We start from the raw sequence: 16,224 nt of genomic DNA, 5'->3' as shown, positions 1-16,224 counted from the left end.
TGCACTGTATATGTAAAAATAATTCTAATATATAAAAATAATCTAATAATCAAAGATTAGATTTGGAATATAGCATTTTTATACATGGAAACTATCGGTATTATTAATAGTAGTAATAAATTTTGCACATATATTCGATTATTGTATCCCATATATATATATATATATATATATTTATATGTATATGTAAATTGCTACTTTTAAAGGCACTATATCCTTAAAAACATGATAAGCCACTGCCTTTAGACCCAAAAAACACAGGTTTAAATCCCACCTCCAGCTGTAGTGCCCTTGAGCAAGGTACTTACCCTAAATCGCTCCACTTAAATTACCCAACTGTATAAACGGGTAAATAATTGTAAGTAACTTAACAGTGTAAGTTGCTTTGGAGAAAAGCATCATGTATAAATGAATAAATGTAAATGTATATATAGAGATGGAATTTTTAATTCTGTTACAATAACAATAACAGCAATAAATTATTTTCCTGTTTTTTGTCAATTTGTTATTATTGCACCATAAATGTCATTCTTTTTAATGTAAAGTGCTTTGAGAGGATGCTGTAAAGACACTACATGAAATTACTTCTTATTATTATTATCATTATTATTACTACTATTATGATTATTACTACAAAAACCACGGATATGAATAAGCCCAGAGGCGACTGCTGCCGATCCCCATGGAGGCGTAGAGGCCCAGGCCCAAAAGCGCCTCCCGCTCTTTACATTCCCACAACAGCTGAAATAATCCTTCACAAACTACCCATCCATTCTTCTCTAATCTCCTGGCGTGTTTGTAAACCCCGCCCCCCCAGATCTCCGCAGGGTTTCGTCCTCGACGTTGTGCTGCGTTCCAAACTCCGCAGCGCCGCCACCTCCTTATCGTTCGCTCCCGAAGACACGAGCGCATAAAGTGAGTTGTAAACAACGTGAATTTTAATTACGCCCATTTAATACTTTAATAGCAATTACACGGCGTTCCCAATTACTAAGAATTGTTTGTAATTACAGGAGACAGCTGAATGGCATCAGCAGTGCGGATGACACTGTGACTGATCTGCCTGTGCCGTAAGCTGCCGTAAGTGCTTTTTTTGGGGCTCCTGCACGCTAGGGGGCGCCGACTGCGTCACTCAGCAGGCCAGGGTGCGCCCGACAGAGCTCAGCCGGGGGACTTGTCCCGTCGTGACGCTGCCGGGCGAGCCGTGGGGTGGGGGAGCAGCGGAACGGGACGGGGCCTCACCTGCACCTGGACCACATACTCCGTGACAAGGTCCTTCCGGAACACCTGGTTCGAGGTGAGCAGGCCCGTCTGGTCCAGAGCAAACTCGCTTCCCTCGTTGCCCGACACGATGCTGAATTCGAAGGGGGCGCCGTTGTGGGAGGCGTCCTTGTCCGTGACGGACAGCAGCAGGATGCTGGTTCCCACCGGCTTGTTCTCCTGTGACGGAAACACCAAGACAGAGTGTCGTAGCAGCGACCAAATAACCTCCGGAGCAAAGCATGAGCTCCTCCGTGCAACTTCCACATACCATTAGAGGGTTACACTGGCTTCTCAAGCTATCAACCATCGACTTATGAATTTTTTAAACACACAAACCTATGACACATGGCAGAGAAGATCACCCAAACACTATAGGAGTGAGTCACCGCCTTAATTCAACTCTCTTCCACAGTGTTTACAGCTCAAGGCTACTGTTCGTGAGTGTCACTGATTCTAATGCGTACTGTTACCATGGATACCACAGTGGAAACACTATGGGAAGCTGAAAGTGGCGACAAACAGAAAGTGTATGTGAGCGATCGGTCAACGACTAACAAGGAGTAGGAGTTAGTGAGGACAAACAGTTTTCACTGAGTAATTTTAAATTAGTTTTAACTTTAATGTAACTTGAGCAAAATAATAGCCAAGTAAAGTATTCTTTTTTATTTTATTTAATCTTTTTCAATGGGGGTACGGTGGCACAGTGGGTTTGACTGGGTCCCACTCTCTGGAGGGTCTGGGATTCCAGTCCCGCTTGGGGTGCCTTGCGACGGACTGGCGTCCCATCCTGGGTGTGTCCCCTCCCCCTCCGGCCTTACGCCCTGTGTTGCCGAGTTAGGCTCAGGTTTGCCGTGACCCCGCTTGGGACAAGCGGCTTCAGCAAATGTGTGTGTGTGTGTGTGTGTGTGTGTAATCTTTTATTTCTATTTAAGGTGTGCCTAAGATAATAATCAGAGATCAGTATTAATAATCTTTAACCAACTGTGAATTAAAAGTGACTGGAGTTATGAACAAAATCAGTTACGAACAGTGTTCTGGTCCTAGTTGTTTTTCGAAGTTTGAGGAGCCACTGTTTTATTTTTGTATAATTCTTCAGGCCGTCTCCTCTCGTACCATATGGGAGGAACCACATGGAGCCATTTATTCTGGGCTCGCTTTACTACGGGGGGGCCAAGACGAACGTATGTTTTTCCGCACAAAGGAACGCGTGCCTTTCTCATTCAGCACCACCCCCCAAAATCTGCTCCAGAGCACAAGCTATAATATTTCTGTTGCTGTTTGCCCAAAGGCTCGTCTTATAAAAATACCTCCCCTGCCTATTAAGTCACCCCGATAGCTTGTAAACACGAAACGCGGCTTCTGAATCTGCAGCCATACAGCCTCCGGTCCCGAATAAGTGCTGCCTTACCGCACCCGCACAAGTGAGCAGTAAAAGGCCCATAAAAGCCATAACACAGCCGAACGCACACGGTCGCGCACACGGTCGGCCAACGGCGGCATCACTCTGCCAAATAACAGCACAGGTTATTTAAAGATAACAGGGTAATTAACAGCAAAACACATGCAAGTATGGGACAATCCTGCTCTCATCTTTTTCGAAAACATCTAAAACACATATGGCTGCATTTTTTTCCCTTATTCTGACAACCTTGCGAATTAAAAATTTTTCGGAATTTGTTTCTCGCAGACCGGGCCGGGCTGGAACGGTGCTTAATGACTGGCGTGCTAATTCTTTGCCTGCGGAACTGTACCGATGTATTTTCTTGTATTACTTCTCTGCTGCGCCGTCTGTGTGCGTTACACATATATTTACACTGCAGCAGCTTATCTGCAGAGCGCGTTTCACGTTGCTGTTGCCTCCGTGTGCGCCGTGTTTAATTCAGCCTTTTCATTATGCGACATGACAGTTAACTGCGCTTCTCGTGTCGATTATGAGGTTTTCGACACCCTGCTGGAAGACAAATTAACTTCCCTTACCCCCCACATTGTTAAAGCTCTGACATGTACACGCCTGGCCCGTGAATAGCTGTTGAACCGCAGGGAGGTGAATACCTTTGAGCGCAGCGGGCTTCAAAGACACACAGAGTAGGCAGAGTCGAGTGCGATTGGATGAAAATACAGTGAGGAGGCGGAGCATGCAGCTGATTGGACGTAAATAGATTCAAGAGGCGGAGCACGCAGGTTATTGGGTAGAAATATAGTGAGGAGGTGGAGCATAAAGATGATTGGATGCACATTTACATTTATTCATTTAGCTAAAGCTTTTCTCCAAAGCAACTATACAATTATTTACCCACTTAAACAGCTGGAAAATTTTACTGGAGCCATTTAAAGTAAGTACCTTGCTCAAGGGAAAAATGTTTCAAGGCAGGATTTGAACCTGTGACCTTTGAGTCCAAAGACAACTGCTATTACCAGCTGCCCTCTAAAACCTGATGTAAAAACATCAAGGAGAGGGAATGTGCAGATGATTGGATGAATATACAGTGAGGAGGTGGAGCATGCAAATGATTGGATGAATATTCAGTGAGGGGGTGGAGCATGCAAATGATTGGATGAATATTCAGCGAGGAGGTGGATCAAGCGGATGACTGGATGTAAAGACAGAATCGAGACAAAGCATAGAGATGAACTGATGTAATGACACAGAAGAAATGCAGCCTGCAAGTGACTGGATATTTTGACCATATCTTAAGTGGAGGAGACATTCACAGACATATTGAGGAGGCGGAGCATATGCACATGACTGGACATAAAGGAGCAAACAGGAAGTGGAGACTGCATACAACCAGAAGTAAAAGAACAGTCCAGATGAGGAGCCTGTGTGAGACTGGATGTAAAAGCAATGTGGAAGCGAAGCCTGCGTGTGACTGGATATAAAAGTTCAGCACAGAGACAGAGCTTCCAAGCCACTGGATGTAAATGAAGTGTGAGGAGGCGGAGCCTCTGCCGATTGGTCATTGACGCAGCGGACTGACCTGGATGACGGCAGTGTAATTCCCTGGGGTGAAGGTGGGCGGGTTGTCGTTGATGTCAGAGACGTCGATGTTGACCATCACCGTGGATGACATGGCGGGCGACCCGCTGTCCAGCGCTCTCACGGCCAATGAGTAGCTGGACACCTTTCCGGAAAGAACGGGAAGGACGATCGGCCCAGAGGCAAAAACTGCAGTGGTCTGACAGGCATTCGGACTAATTTAATCCAGCAAACCGGCAGCAAAATTCTTTGAATCAATCAGAATGGATTTCAGCACTGCCGGCTGTTTGATATTATAGTTGTGTCGTCTCATGGGAGATTTTGTCCATCAATCTTCCCGTTCTTAATTGCAGTGTCCGGACACACGTGCGACACGTTCTCTTTGTGCTCGGCACGGTGCTCTGACTGAAAGAACAGCTTCCTTAATACCACTTCAGGGCTATTGTTCCCATTCACAGCTATAATTAGTTCTTGGCGATTTTACAAAGTCACCGATACAATGGCGCTCAGTGATATGAATGGTCAAGGTACGATTTTCAGAGATAGAAACGTTCCCCAGTTTATTTATTGCTTTTTAAATTGGCCTGTCGCAGAGCAAACGTGACCTGCATTTACCCTCCGAGCCACAAGATGGCAGTAAAGAGAAAAACAGAAATGTCAGATGGCTCAATCCAACTCATTTCCACGTTTTTTACATCCGGTGTCTCGTGTTCCTAGGTGTTGGTGATGAGTAACGAGATGAAGGACATTACACGTGTTCATGGGATAACTGATTCCACAATTGGATTTACTAGGGGTTCGCATAGACAACGGATCCTTATTTTCAGCCATTTTTATTTTAATTTCAGCGTAGATTAAAGTTCATAAAAGTATCAGAAAGTCGTAAAAAGTATTTTTTTTTTTACTCGTCACAACTATATCTGAGATTTTTACAGAACATAACGTAAAAAAAGAGGGGTGTCTATTATAAAGCTTTGATTCAGTTACAAACAGGCCAGTTGTGTCCCAGTTGTGTTTGCAAGTGGAGCAGCGAGTGCATATCCAAACAAAGTGCTTCTGTTCACGTTTAACAATTATTTTAAATTACGGGAAAGTACACAAATTGGTGCATACTGAAAGCGCGCTTTAAAAAATGATTAGAAGGATACATAAATAACCTTACATCAAAATAAGCCTCTGTGCAAATAAGCTGCTCTCTGTTGATAAGTACAGCGCTTCTACTGCGAGGCCTTTGATTCTTCACACCCAGCTTTACACTCTGACTTTAACTCCAGAAATAAAGAGGCCTCGGATGTGGATCGGGTCCCGAGTGGCCGCACGGGCGAATCTGTAGGACGGCGAACCGAGCGAAGAGCGGGAGCGCGGCGGGCGCCACAGTCGCATTGTTGCCAGGCTCCGCAAGGTGGGTGTCTGAGCGTTCGACGAGAGGGGCGGGGCTCGTACCGTCTCTCTGTCCAGCTCCTTATTGACCTTCATCAGTCCCGTGATCGGATCAATGAAGAACTGGTTCTCGCGATCTCCGCTCACGATGGAAAACAGAATCTGCCCGTTCACCTGGCTGTCCACGTCTTCCGCCATCACCTGCAGAAAGAGCCGCGGAGACGACAAGAAATGAACCACTTTTCAACAGAAAATGACAGTAAAGAGGTTTGTAATGTGAACCAGCGAGGACGAGTTCTTGAGAATTATTTCTCTGTCTTTTCTCCAAAGCGGCTACACAGTCATTTACCCCTTTATAGAGCAGAGTAATTTTTACTGTGTCTGCTCACAGTACCCTGATCAAGGGCACTACAGCAGGGGCAGGGATTCAAACCCAGGACCTTCTGAGAAAGTGTCTGCTAAATGAATAAATGTATATGTAAATGTACTGACTCTGCTACGCCACCTGCTGTCCCTAGATCTTAATTAGGCCGTGAGATATGAACACAAAACAATATTTCCACTATATTCCAAAATTTAAAAAAAAGGAAAAAAGTTGGTGGGGCATCATAAAAATGAAACCACAATTCGTTTAAAAAAAAAACCTATTTTAATATTAGCGGGGTGCCATGGCGCAGCGGGTTTAACCGGGTCCTGCTCTCCGGTGGGTCTGGGGTTTGAGTCCCGCTTGGGGTGCCTTGCAGCAGACTGGCATCCTGTCCTGGGTGTGTCCCCTCCCCCTCCGGCCTTGCGCCCTGTGTTGCTGGGACGGGCTCTGGCTCCCCGTGACCCGCCCCCCGTATGGGACAAGCGGTTTCAGATGATATGTATTATAATATTTCAAGTGAATTGCAAACATGCAACTCTGACTAAAATCATTATTAAAAATGGTGAACTATTAAAAAAAAAAATTGTTGAAATGAAACTTACTACATATAACAAGATTCCATATAATGTAGAATGATTTTTACAAAAACAAGTATATGATACAGTGGATCAACCGATCAATGGTATGAGGTAGCATCCCTCCTTGGTAATTTGGTCATGAAGCGCAACGGCTGTTCGAAAGCTGCCCCTGGACCACATAATCACATGACTGCTGGTCAAACGATGAGGCCACCTGGACGACAGACTCCCCGATGGTGGCGTCCTCGCTGGTAATGGCAGCGTACACGTCTCGGCTGAACATCGGCGCGTTGTCGTTGACGTCCGTCAAGTTGATGTTCACCGTGGTAACGGCACTGAGGGGCGGAGTCCCCCCGTCCCTTGCCTCCACTGTCAGGAAGTAGTCTCTGCACGTCTCAAAGTCCAGCGCCTTGGAGACGGTGATGACGCCTGCGAAGGAATTCACGCCAGACAGTTTCGGAGCAGTTGTGTAACGACTCAGTGGGAGAATATAGAACTAGAGATGAAAGCCGCAGCTATTTCCTGGTTACTTACTAATAATTAATAACACCGTCAAGCCCGATGAGTTTGGTAAGACGGCGGGGCTCACCTGTCAGCGGGTGGATGTGGAACTTTCCGTGCTCGTTGCCCGAGCGGATGCTGTACGAGATCTCGGCGTTGGTGCCGATGTCCTTGCTGGCGGCGTAGACGCGCAGCACCTCCGTTCCCAGGAGCACGTCCTCCGGCACGGTGGCCAGGTAGTCGCGCCGCTCGAACACGGGCGGGTTGTCGTTCATGTCCAGCACCGTGATTGTGACGTGCGCCAGAGAGGACAGCTTGACCCGCTCGCCCTGGTCCGAGGCGCGCACCGTGATGTTGTAGGACGACTGCAGCTCTCGGTCCAGGACGTGCTCCAAGACCACGATCCCGGAGGACTTGTCGATGGAGAAGAAGCCGTTGGCCGAGTCCACGAGGGAGTAGAGAACCTTCCGGTTCACACCTGAAGGAGACGAACAAAAGCAAACTGTGAAAAGACGCACTAAATAATACCCTGACGATTCGCTGTTTACCGGTGAGAGGATGGTAAACACTGTAAACACCACAGCAACTTACAGTGTTAGGTTTGTACGCTAACCTACTGACGAGAATTTGCGCATTTAAACAGCAGGGAAATATTAACTGTATCAAATCAGGATAAGTACCTTGATCAAGGGTTCCAATAATCGGGTGTGGTATTCAAACCCCAGACCTTCCGAGTGCAAGTGGCTCGAACCACTGCTCCACCCGGTGTGTTTCAACGTAACGTATTTCCCGCCGACACCTTTCTTAGGACGGTACTTTTCAGGAATGACGGCTATACTGTGCTTCCCAATGTAAGGCAGAGCTCTGGGGTTTTACCCACTGCAACCCTTGCTGCCCAATTCATACCAGCCAACGGTGACTTGTCCCTGAGTCGCGCGCGATTTCTTTCTCCTTTTTACTGAAAGAACGAGGCAACGTTTCGTTCCCTGCTCAGAGTGGCATCGCGGCTTCGGTTTGAAATTAGACTTTTAAAACTGGGATGCGGCGCTTTCCCCCTGCCTCCCAGGAACCCCGTCTCCGGCAGCAGCTACATCAATGTCATTAGCTGTAGGGGAACATTTTCATGAGGAAACTACTGACTTGTGAAATGTGTGTCACCGCACTTTTAAATTGCGCCGGGGGCTCCGAGGAGTACCGGATGCATTCTTTTTTCTCCCTTTCTTTCCCCCTATTTAAAACGAAGGCGAGTGGAGAGACGACGGATGCCGCGGTAATGGAATACCTTGCGGCGGAGGAACGTGGCCCAGGTGCCGACGGGACGGCGGCGCATGACTTGGCAGCCGTTCGCCTCATCGCGGTGTAATAACCCCGAAGACGCTAAGCTCTATTTAATTGCGTCCACAAGTTCTTCAGTGTCCGAAGCACTCGGCCTTGAACCCGTGTGCTTCTCCTTTAAGTAGCGGTTTGGATCACGTTCAAAGTGCTGCTGCGTTTCGAGAGGCCAGCGCTGGAAATGCGCTCTGCCACACAACGCAATTATTGGCAAATCAATGTTATGGGGTGGACTGTCCAGGGTGCTCTATATTTCAGTCTGAACCGCAACCATTGCCAAGATAAACCGGATGCCTCAGTGATTGATGGGAATTTCTTATGATGCAGCCACATATTTATGGTCCTTTACTATCCAGGTGAAACATGTTTTTCAAGTAAAATTATGTCAGCGATATCACAGAGCATTCCTAGGGATGACAAATCCATTTAAAAGATGTCGGACTGGCCGCATTCTTCCAGACGGTTCCGCGTCTGTGTCCGTCACCTCGCAGACGTATGTATGACAAATGAAAAGTGAAACTTGCTCTCTTCTCCTTCTCTCTTCCCCCAAGACACAGATTTTCGAAATGTGGCTGGTTCATTTACCCACGTGCCCGAGATCGAGCTGCTGTGGTGCGAAAGTTAGCCAGCGTTGGGATTCCAGAGTTGACCACCCACCTTCGTCCGGGTCGATGGCTTGTAGCCGGGTCAGCAGGGCCTTGGTGGCCGTGTTCTCGTACACGCTGGCTGTGTAGCGGTGGGTCGAGAATGCCGGCGGGTTATCGTTGACATCCAGGAGCTCCAGGGCGATCTCCATCCGGCAGAAGAGCCCACCCCCATCTGTTGCCTGGGCAACCAGCTTGTACCTGGGGGTCTTCTCTCGATCCAAGGGCGAGGCTGTCTTGAGCTCACCTGGGAGGTGGGGAAAACGGCAACGGTTTGGCTCAGCACACGGCAGATGCGCTCCGTGTGGGTGTATGAGCCCCAGGTCCCCCAACGAAAGAACAATGAAAGAATAGCTGGTGCCACAATTCATTGAGGCCCAGCATCCCTTAGTCGCAGCAGCAGCATCCAGCTGGTCTCCTCCGCCGCTCCCACATAAAGAGCAGATAAACACCCTTTACATCATCATCTTAGTAGGACTTCCATTAACACCTCCATTACTGCATTATTCAAGACCTTCAGAGTGACATTCATAAATAGCAGCAATACTGCATTTCAAAAACCCTTTACATGCTCTTTGGATCCAGATACCATAAAACTTGCAAATGAGGTGCTACATGCCCTTCATGATCCAATTTAGAACCAAGTCCACATCGCTTATTCACTGCACTGTGCAAGACTCGATATTGGGGCGGCAGAACCTTTGCTTGAAACAGAGAATATACAAACTTACAGAGAATATATAAACTTACTCTATAAAATCCACAGAGCAGTTTCACAAAAGCAGTTCAAACAACAGGGATTGAAAAAATTAATTTGAATTTTAGACAAATAGGGACGTTGCCCTTGGGAAGGTGGTACTTTTTTACTGACTAGACCTTTTTGTGATGGTGCACTTGATAATAAAATTTTTATACTCAGACTGAAAAATCTAGACAGTCCCATCCACGAACTTTTCATTGAACGACCATCTATTAAACAAGCAGAATATCTGCAAACAGGATGGTTTTTTTTTTCCTTTCTCATCTAACCTTCCTCAAGCAAATTATGGGGTCCCACAAGGCTCTGTTCTTGGAACTTTAAATTTCTCTCTGTACAAGTTGCCCCACTGAGAAATCATCAAAAGGTTATGCAGTGAGATCCACACTAATAAGCTGATGGTTTCTAGACACTGAGAGCTCAGTACATACCACTGTCTTCATCCATATAAAAGTCGTCAATTCCAGGGCCTGACAGCGAATACCGAATCTCTGCATTGGACCCAATGTCCACATCAGTGGCTCCAACTGTCAGAATAACCTTGTTCTGAGGAATGTCTTCGGGGAATGATGCTGTGTATAGAGCCTGTTTCAAAACAAAAAAAAAAAAAAAAACAAACACCAAGAGCTAGCAGTCAGATGCTGATTTGGGTAGAAATAAAAATGGACAAAGGCAATCCAGACCCAGGAAGCAAGGGTGTCGCAAAGGTTGGAAGGTGAATGGACTGCTGACCTGGTCGCACACGGGGCTGTTGTCGTTGGTGTCTGTCACGGTCACCTCAACCACTGCCGTGGTCACAAAAAGCCCATCGCTGGCCGTGATGTTGAGGAGGTACAGGTCCTGCTCCTCGCGATCCAGAGGCCGCTTTACGTACATCTTCCATTCTCCCTGCACCAGTCCGAGGGCGAACGCTCCCTTCGGGTTTCCTCCTGGTGGGGAAGGTTAGCAAATGTATGTGGAAATTAGACTCTCGCACACACACGGCCACCTTAGTGTGGATTTCCATTCAGCGCGGGTCCTTCTGATAACACCGAACATGCCGAGAGTGAAAACACACACAGCTTACACACACAATACGGAGAACGTCCAATATTTATCACAGCAACTTCTTGACTTTTGCGAGATCTGACAGAGCCTGGGCGTGACAACAAAAGGTCATTAGAGTGAAATATTGTAAACTAAGTTCTGTTTGGAGCTGGTGTTGAAATTAACAGCTGAACCATCAATTAAGGTTGTTCGCATAATGAACACAATGATTTATCAGCTGCTGTAAAACTGCCCAACTCGGCACTGCTCCTTGGTAATTAGCCATTGCCGTTATTTATGTCGTGTTGCTCAATGAAACCACTGTCAACAAACATGTAGCTTAGTGCAAGAGCAGACCGCAGCTGGAAAGGAGAGAGCGGGGCCTCTCTGCCCGCTTTAGCGCTCCTCTCCCAGTGGTATTGTACAAGAGAATTGGGGTACTTGCCCCATATTTGTCATCCTGAGCATTTTACTCTCCTTCTAGTCATGTGTCTACACTGCTGCTTCAGCCCCGGTTTGAAACACATTCCCAGCACCATAAAAAAGTGTTTTCACTTCAACTACCGAGCCATTTCAAACCAGCAGGAACGGGTGTTGAAAAAGCAGCAATAACTTTGCTACAGCTGACCAAATCAACACAACCGCGGTGCAGCTAAATGCTCCTCCCTGGAAAGGACGCAACTGAAGAAAACTCGATCCAAAACCAACTTTAACTTAAGATAACCGTGATTAATCAAAGGGAGTAAGTGTTGACGTGGGACTCGGACCAGAAGTTGCCCCTTTCTGTTTTCCCAGGGAAGCGAGAAAATGAGTCGCACTCATGAAGCCCTTGGGGACATTTCGTGTTTGCCCTGGCCACGGCCGTAGCGTAATTGGCGCCGTCAAACTATTAAGTGCGTAGCTGTCATCTCTGAGCCCTTCCGATTCTAACGGCTGCAGTTACACCCCTGAGGACCTCGCTTTTTGCAGCACTTCCCCACAATAATGAACCTTAGGGAGAACTGCGGTGGAGCGAGCGCAACGGCTTTTAAATAGCGCCCATGTACACTTCCCGCCCAGTGCGCGCAGCGGGGTAGGAAACACTCCGACACATTTCCTCTTGTTCCAGGGCTTTCAAGAGCCGAGTGATGCAAGACTCTCCGGGAGGCAGCCAGGAAAAAAATCTTAAAAATAATAATGTTAGTGTAACAGTGTTGGCTGTAAACCTTGTTCCAGAATGTTTCTGAACTTTAGCCCCAAATTTGTCCCAGTGATTAAAAATCTAAGTAGCACCTGTTCTCCCGTATGATTAATTTTCACCGATTCAGTAACAATATGATTTGAATTATGCGTGCGTTTAAAAAGCGCCACGCTCTCCCTCAACGCCAACCACACGTTGAACCGATTTCATGATAATTTAACAGGTTGCGGAGGCCGGGCGGACGTCGGGAACCATATGTTTCGCTTTGCTCTCTCCTGTGGGACCACGATTCGCCACAAGCCGCTCTGCCAAGACAATTTCATTAGTCCCGGACGGCTCCGGTGAGAGATTATGGGGACCTGTGGGCAGCACTAGCGCTGCACGCACCCTGTCCTGGAGGAAAGAGATCCGACCTGTCAGGTGCTGATGCTGGCACCTCGCTCCCTTAAAAGGCGAAGCGTTCAGAGATAAGCGCCGCTATTAACCACAGAGGGGATAAGAGGAAGGTGGATGAGGGACGCTGTTTGGAAATGCCACCGCCCTCGCCTTTTTGTGTCATTCATCGGACCACCAGACAGATGGTCTGAGGTGAAGGGAAGGTGGGGCACACGTTACGCACCTGTCATCTCCCCCTCTCCCGCTACGGATGTCGCACCTGCTTGGTAATGTCAAAATGCTTGGACCTCAGTGCCATCAATGGATGCGGGGCTTTCGAAAACAACGGGAAAAACGTACACAGCGGTGTCGCGGGGTGACATTTCGGCCCGCCTGGCTTAGAGGAAAGCAACGAAAATGCCAGCAGTTTACATTCCACACAGCCCCAGATGAGGGTCAGGCAGGTCGCTGCCACATAAGTCCACTGTTTAACCGGAGGCTTATTTCTCACGTTACCAGTAATCCTGCTCATATGGTACCTCGCACAACTTGGGTAAACAGGTATGGATCAGATACTGATAATGTCATGTGGAGATAAAGACGTTCACTCATTTTTAGGGTTACTGTCCTGGAAGCACAAACTTTTACATTATTATTTCTTATTTAGCCAAGGCCTCTTTCCAAGATGAATTGATGAACTGTAAGGTACTACTTACCCCAGTCTACCCATTTCATTTTAACTGTATCAGTTTTGGGTAAATACCTTGATCAAGGGTATGACAGCACAAGTTGGGACTGGAACTCAGGACCTTCAGATTTCAAGGCAGTGGCACTAACACCTACACTAGCTGCTGCCTCCCAATAACAACTGATTTATACACACAGTTATTTAAAGGTTCTATGTAAATAACAACGCAACAAAATTTTTCAAAGTTCCTATGCACTGTTAGTTAAAGTTTATTAGTACAGAAACACCACTAGTTCTTCGAGAGTGTCAGTTTAAGTTTGGTACTTTACATCCATTGGAAGATTCTAGAAGACAATAGAATGTCTTAGAAAGTACCAAAACATTCTAGAAAGTATCAGATCCTAAAGGATACTGGAATATCCTGTGCTTGGAACCCGGTTACAAAATTTGCCAAAATCTGCTAAATTCAAAAATGTGGAATATTTTTCTAAAAACCGACATAAGTACAAACTAACGCCAAAAGTATGTTTAATCTAAAAAAACAGAATGGAGAATGTAAAAGAACTGACATAAAATTTCTGTGATGTTGCGTAATTAATGTTACGGAGAGATTGTGATGCGGCACGGGTACGATCCCACGGGCCTTTGAGCTCAACCGAGGAAGCGGAAGCGCAGAGGCCCCCTTTCCCACTGACCGCTTCAAAACCCCTCACTCGGTCAACGGCCTCATCGCCCCTGCGTCCGCTGCCACGGAGAATGAAAAGGATGTGTGATTACACAACAGCGGCAACGGAGACGGGTTTTCAAAAGAATGAAACGGGGTCGCGGGGGGTCGTTACTCCAGAGAGGCGGCTAAAGAGAAAGAGGGAAATGAAGGGTGTAGCGACTAGAACAGACGAGCTGTCTACGTCCATGACTCGGCAAGCGAGATGGGTTTAGAGAAAACAGAAACCCTCGGGGGGTTGGGGGGGCAGCCAGCCTCCGAGAGCTTTATCCCGGGTGAACGCCATCGCAAAATCCGCCGCCGGGGGTCCGTACTACACAGAGGCCCACTCTTCAGAGCCACGCCACCCTAAGAGCAGCTAGGAGTGTCCGTCGCAGATTATTCCAGAACCCTAGCCCCTTCCTCCACCTCAACCCTAACCTCTCCCTATCACAGGAGCCGCCGATACAGAGAAGGAGCCAGGAAGTAATCCGCACGCACCTGTCACAGGTAGGCCACCCGCGGCATGTCCCACAGGAGATTAGCGCTCTGCGGTGTCAAGTTCCATTCAAGGCGGAATAAGACCCAGGTGCCACTACCGGCATCTGTAAGGGATTAGCGACCGAGCGCTATACGTTCTCCGAGGCCTGTTCCGCGCAGCTGTTAGGGTGGGTCAGGAGGAACGTTTTTATTGTCAAATTACTTTCCCTCCCCAGAAAGGCACACGCAGGGGAAATCAGCGAGAATTTATAAACTGTTACGTACGGCAACCGCGCGGCCTAATTGTTTTCCCTCCCTCCAGAAGTGTGCGCGCAGGGCACATTCATCTCAATACTTAATTTTCTTTTTTTTTGTGTAATTGAAATCAGTCAGTGGTTAATATGTAACGTATCGATGCGATATGCTGCGAAGCAAACCGAGCGGATCTAAAAAGGCTTCCGCCACCGCCGTCGGATCCTGCTCCTTCTGCGCTCAGCCACAATGGTTCTAAAAATCCCTGAATCATTTATGGGTGTCTCAAGTTGTTTGTTTTTCCCGTTTATCAATTTTGCATGCCAAGTGCGGTAGCGAAACCGTAGCTAGCTAGAGGACGCTTTGAAATCTCTCGAAATTAGTGAAAAATCGAGATCGTCTGATTTTTGTCTTCAAACTCCATTAATGCATAAAGAGGTTTTTTTCATCCTCTCAGCAGATAACAGGAAAGCAGTAAAGAGACGCTCTCTTCGATTTAAAATCGGGGGATATCAGTTCAGATAGAGCTTCCGGAAAAACTGGCGGTAAACGTAGAGGAAGCCGAGTTCTTTCTATTTTGTTCTCCCTTGGTTGTTTTTGCGCCACAGTCTGATCTCCACGCATCAGATGCTCTCAAGCTGTGAACTGGATCAAGGGTGTTCGGATCGGTGCGTCTTCACACTACAGCTATTTCAGACGTGACAATTGGTAAACATGTGGCTAGGAACACATTAAATCAGCTATTTGAAATAAATAAGGCTTCTTTTTGTTCATTCTGCCTACTTTTACTTTTGCTCAAACTTCTCTTTCCTTATTAGTGAGACAAGTTTAGTACTCATTAGGCAGTTTAAGACATCGGAGCTCTGCCCCTTATACCAGTAGGAGTTCTACCCATAATCCTTGGCATTTTGTATTTGAAAGTCTGCTCATTAGCAGCACGTACTACAAAAAAATTTATTTTTTTCCCTTAAATTTTTAATGCGACAGTTGTTTCAACATCCTCAGAATACTCTCTTGGTTATTTCTTTTTATCTCCTTCTGTCTTCCTAACAGGTTATTGGCACACCGAAGCACTCGTGACACATTCTGGCAGCTCCCCAGTCATCGTTCCGTGACTCGCTGTCAAATCGCGAGGCCGGGAGTCTCTGAAACAATGCAGGTGGAGCAGCCGGGACGAGCCATAAATCTCTGTCTGCTCACGGCAACAGTAATGAAGAGTGCGATGCATATCCAGTACAGCTGGAGCGAACCGTAACTGGGCTGGCTGGAGAATCGCAGGTCCCGGAGACCCCAAGGAAGGCTGGGAAACTCTCGGTCCGGATGCCTGCAATTTGCTTTTGTGACCGAGTACTTTACAAAAATTCGAACCCGAGTGCTTCAAAAAGAAGGCGAGGGATCTGTGTCTCCTGCCACCGTGGATACCTAATGTGCGGTAGCATAACAACCATATAACCCGGCAGCCCAGCCTTCCACTACCGCCACGCAACCCTAAAATGATGCCTTTTCCCATTTCCCGACAGTCCTTCTTTCCACGTCCACACACATCCCCATTTCCTACGAATTTATCAAAGCCCTAATTTAAAGTTTCTGCACTTGTGAAGTTAGTAAAATTATGACCAAGACTCATCGGTTATGCATCAGATTTTTCACAGCGTCAGCATCCACCTTTCCAGCTCCTGTGACTCACATGTTAAATGAGCTTTATGAGGAATATTTATGAA

At 47.0% G+C, this 16,224-nt stretch overlaps 1 protein-coding gene across 1 annotated transcript in view; it reads right to left on the bottom strand.

Moving 5' to 3' along the window:
* fat3a (FAT atypical cadherin 3a) overlaps positions 1–16,224 on the bottom strand; it is a 185,159-nt gene that overhangs the window by 20,995 nt on the left and 147,940 nt on the right. The window contains exons 11-18 of the mRNA XM_029255890.1: positions 10,532–10,728; positions 10,231–10,384; positions 9,056–9,289; positions 7,155–7,544; positions 6,780–6,994; positions 5,684–5,821; positions 4,242–4,385; positions 1,243–1,440 (exon numbers count right to left, since the gene is read on the bottom strand). Of these exons, the coding sequence (XP_029111723.1) occupies positions 1,243–1,440; positions 4,242–4,385; positions 5,684–5,821; positions 6,780–6,994; positions 7,155–7,544; positions 9,056–9,289; positions 10,231–10,384; positions 10,532–10,728 (1,670 nt within the window). The remainder of the gene's footprint in view (positions 1–1,242; positions 1,441–4,241; positions 4,386–5,683; positions 5,822–6,779; positions 6,995–7,154; positions 7,545–9,055; positions 9,290–10,230; positions 10,385–10,531; positions 10,729–16,224) is intronic.

This window comes from Scleropages formosus, chromosome 10, assembly GCF_900964775.1.
Source record: "Scleropages formosus chromosome 10, fSclFor1.1, whole genome shotgun sequence".
Lineage (NCBI taxonomy): Eukaryota > Metazoa > Chordata > Actinopteri > Osteoglossiformes > Osteoglossidae > Scleropages > Scleropages formosus.
This window is presented reverse-complemented; position numbering and strand designations above follow the sequence as displayed.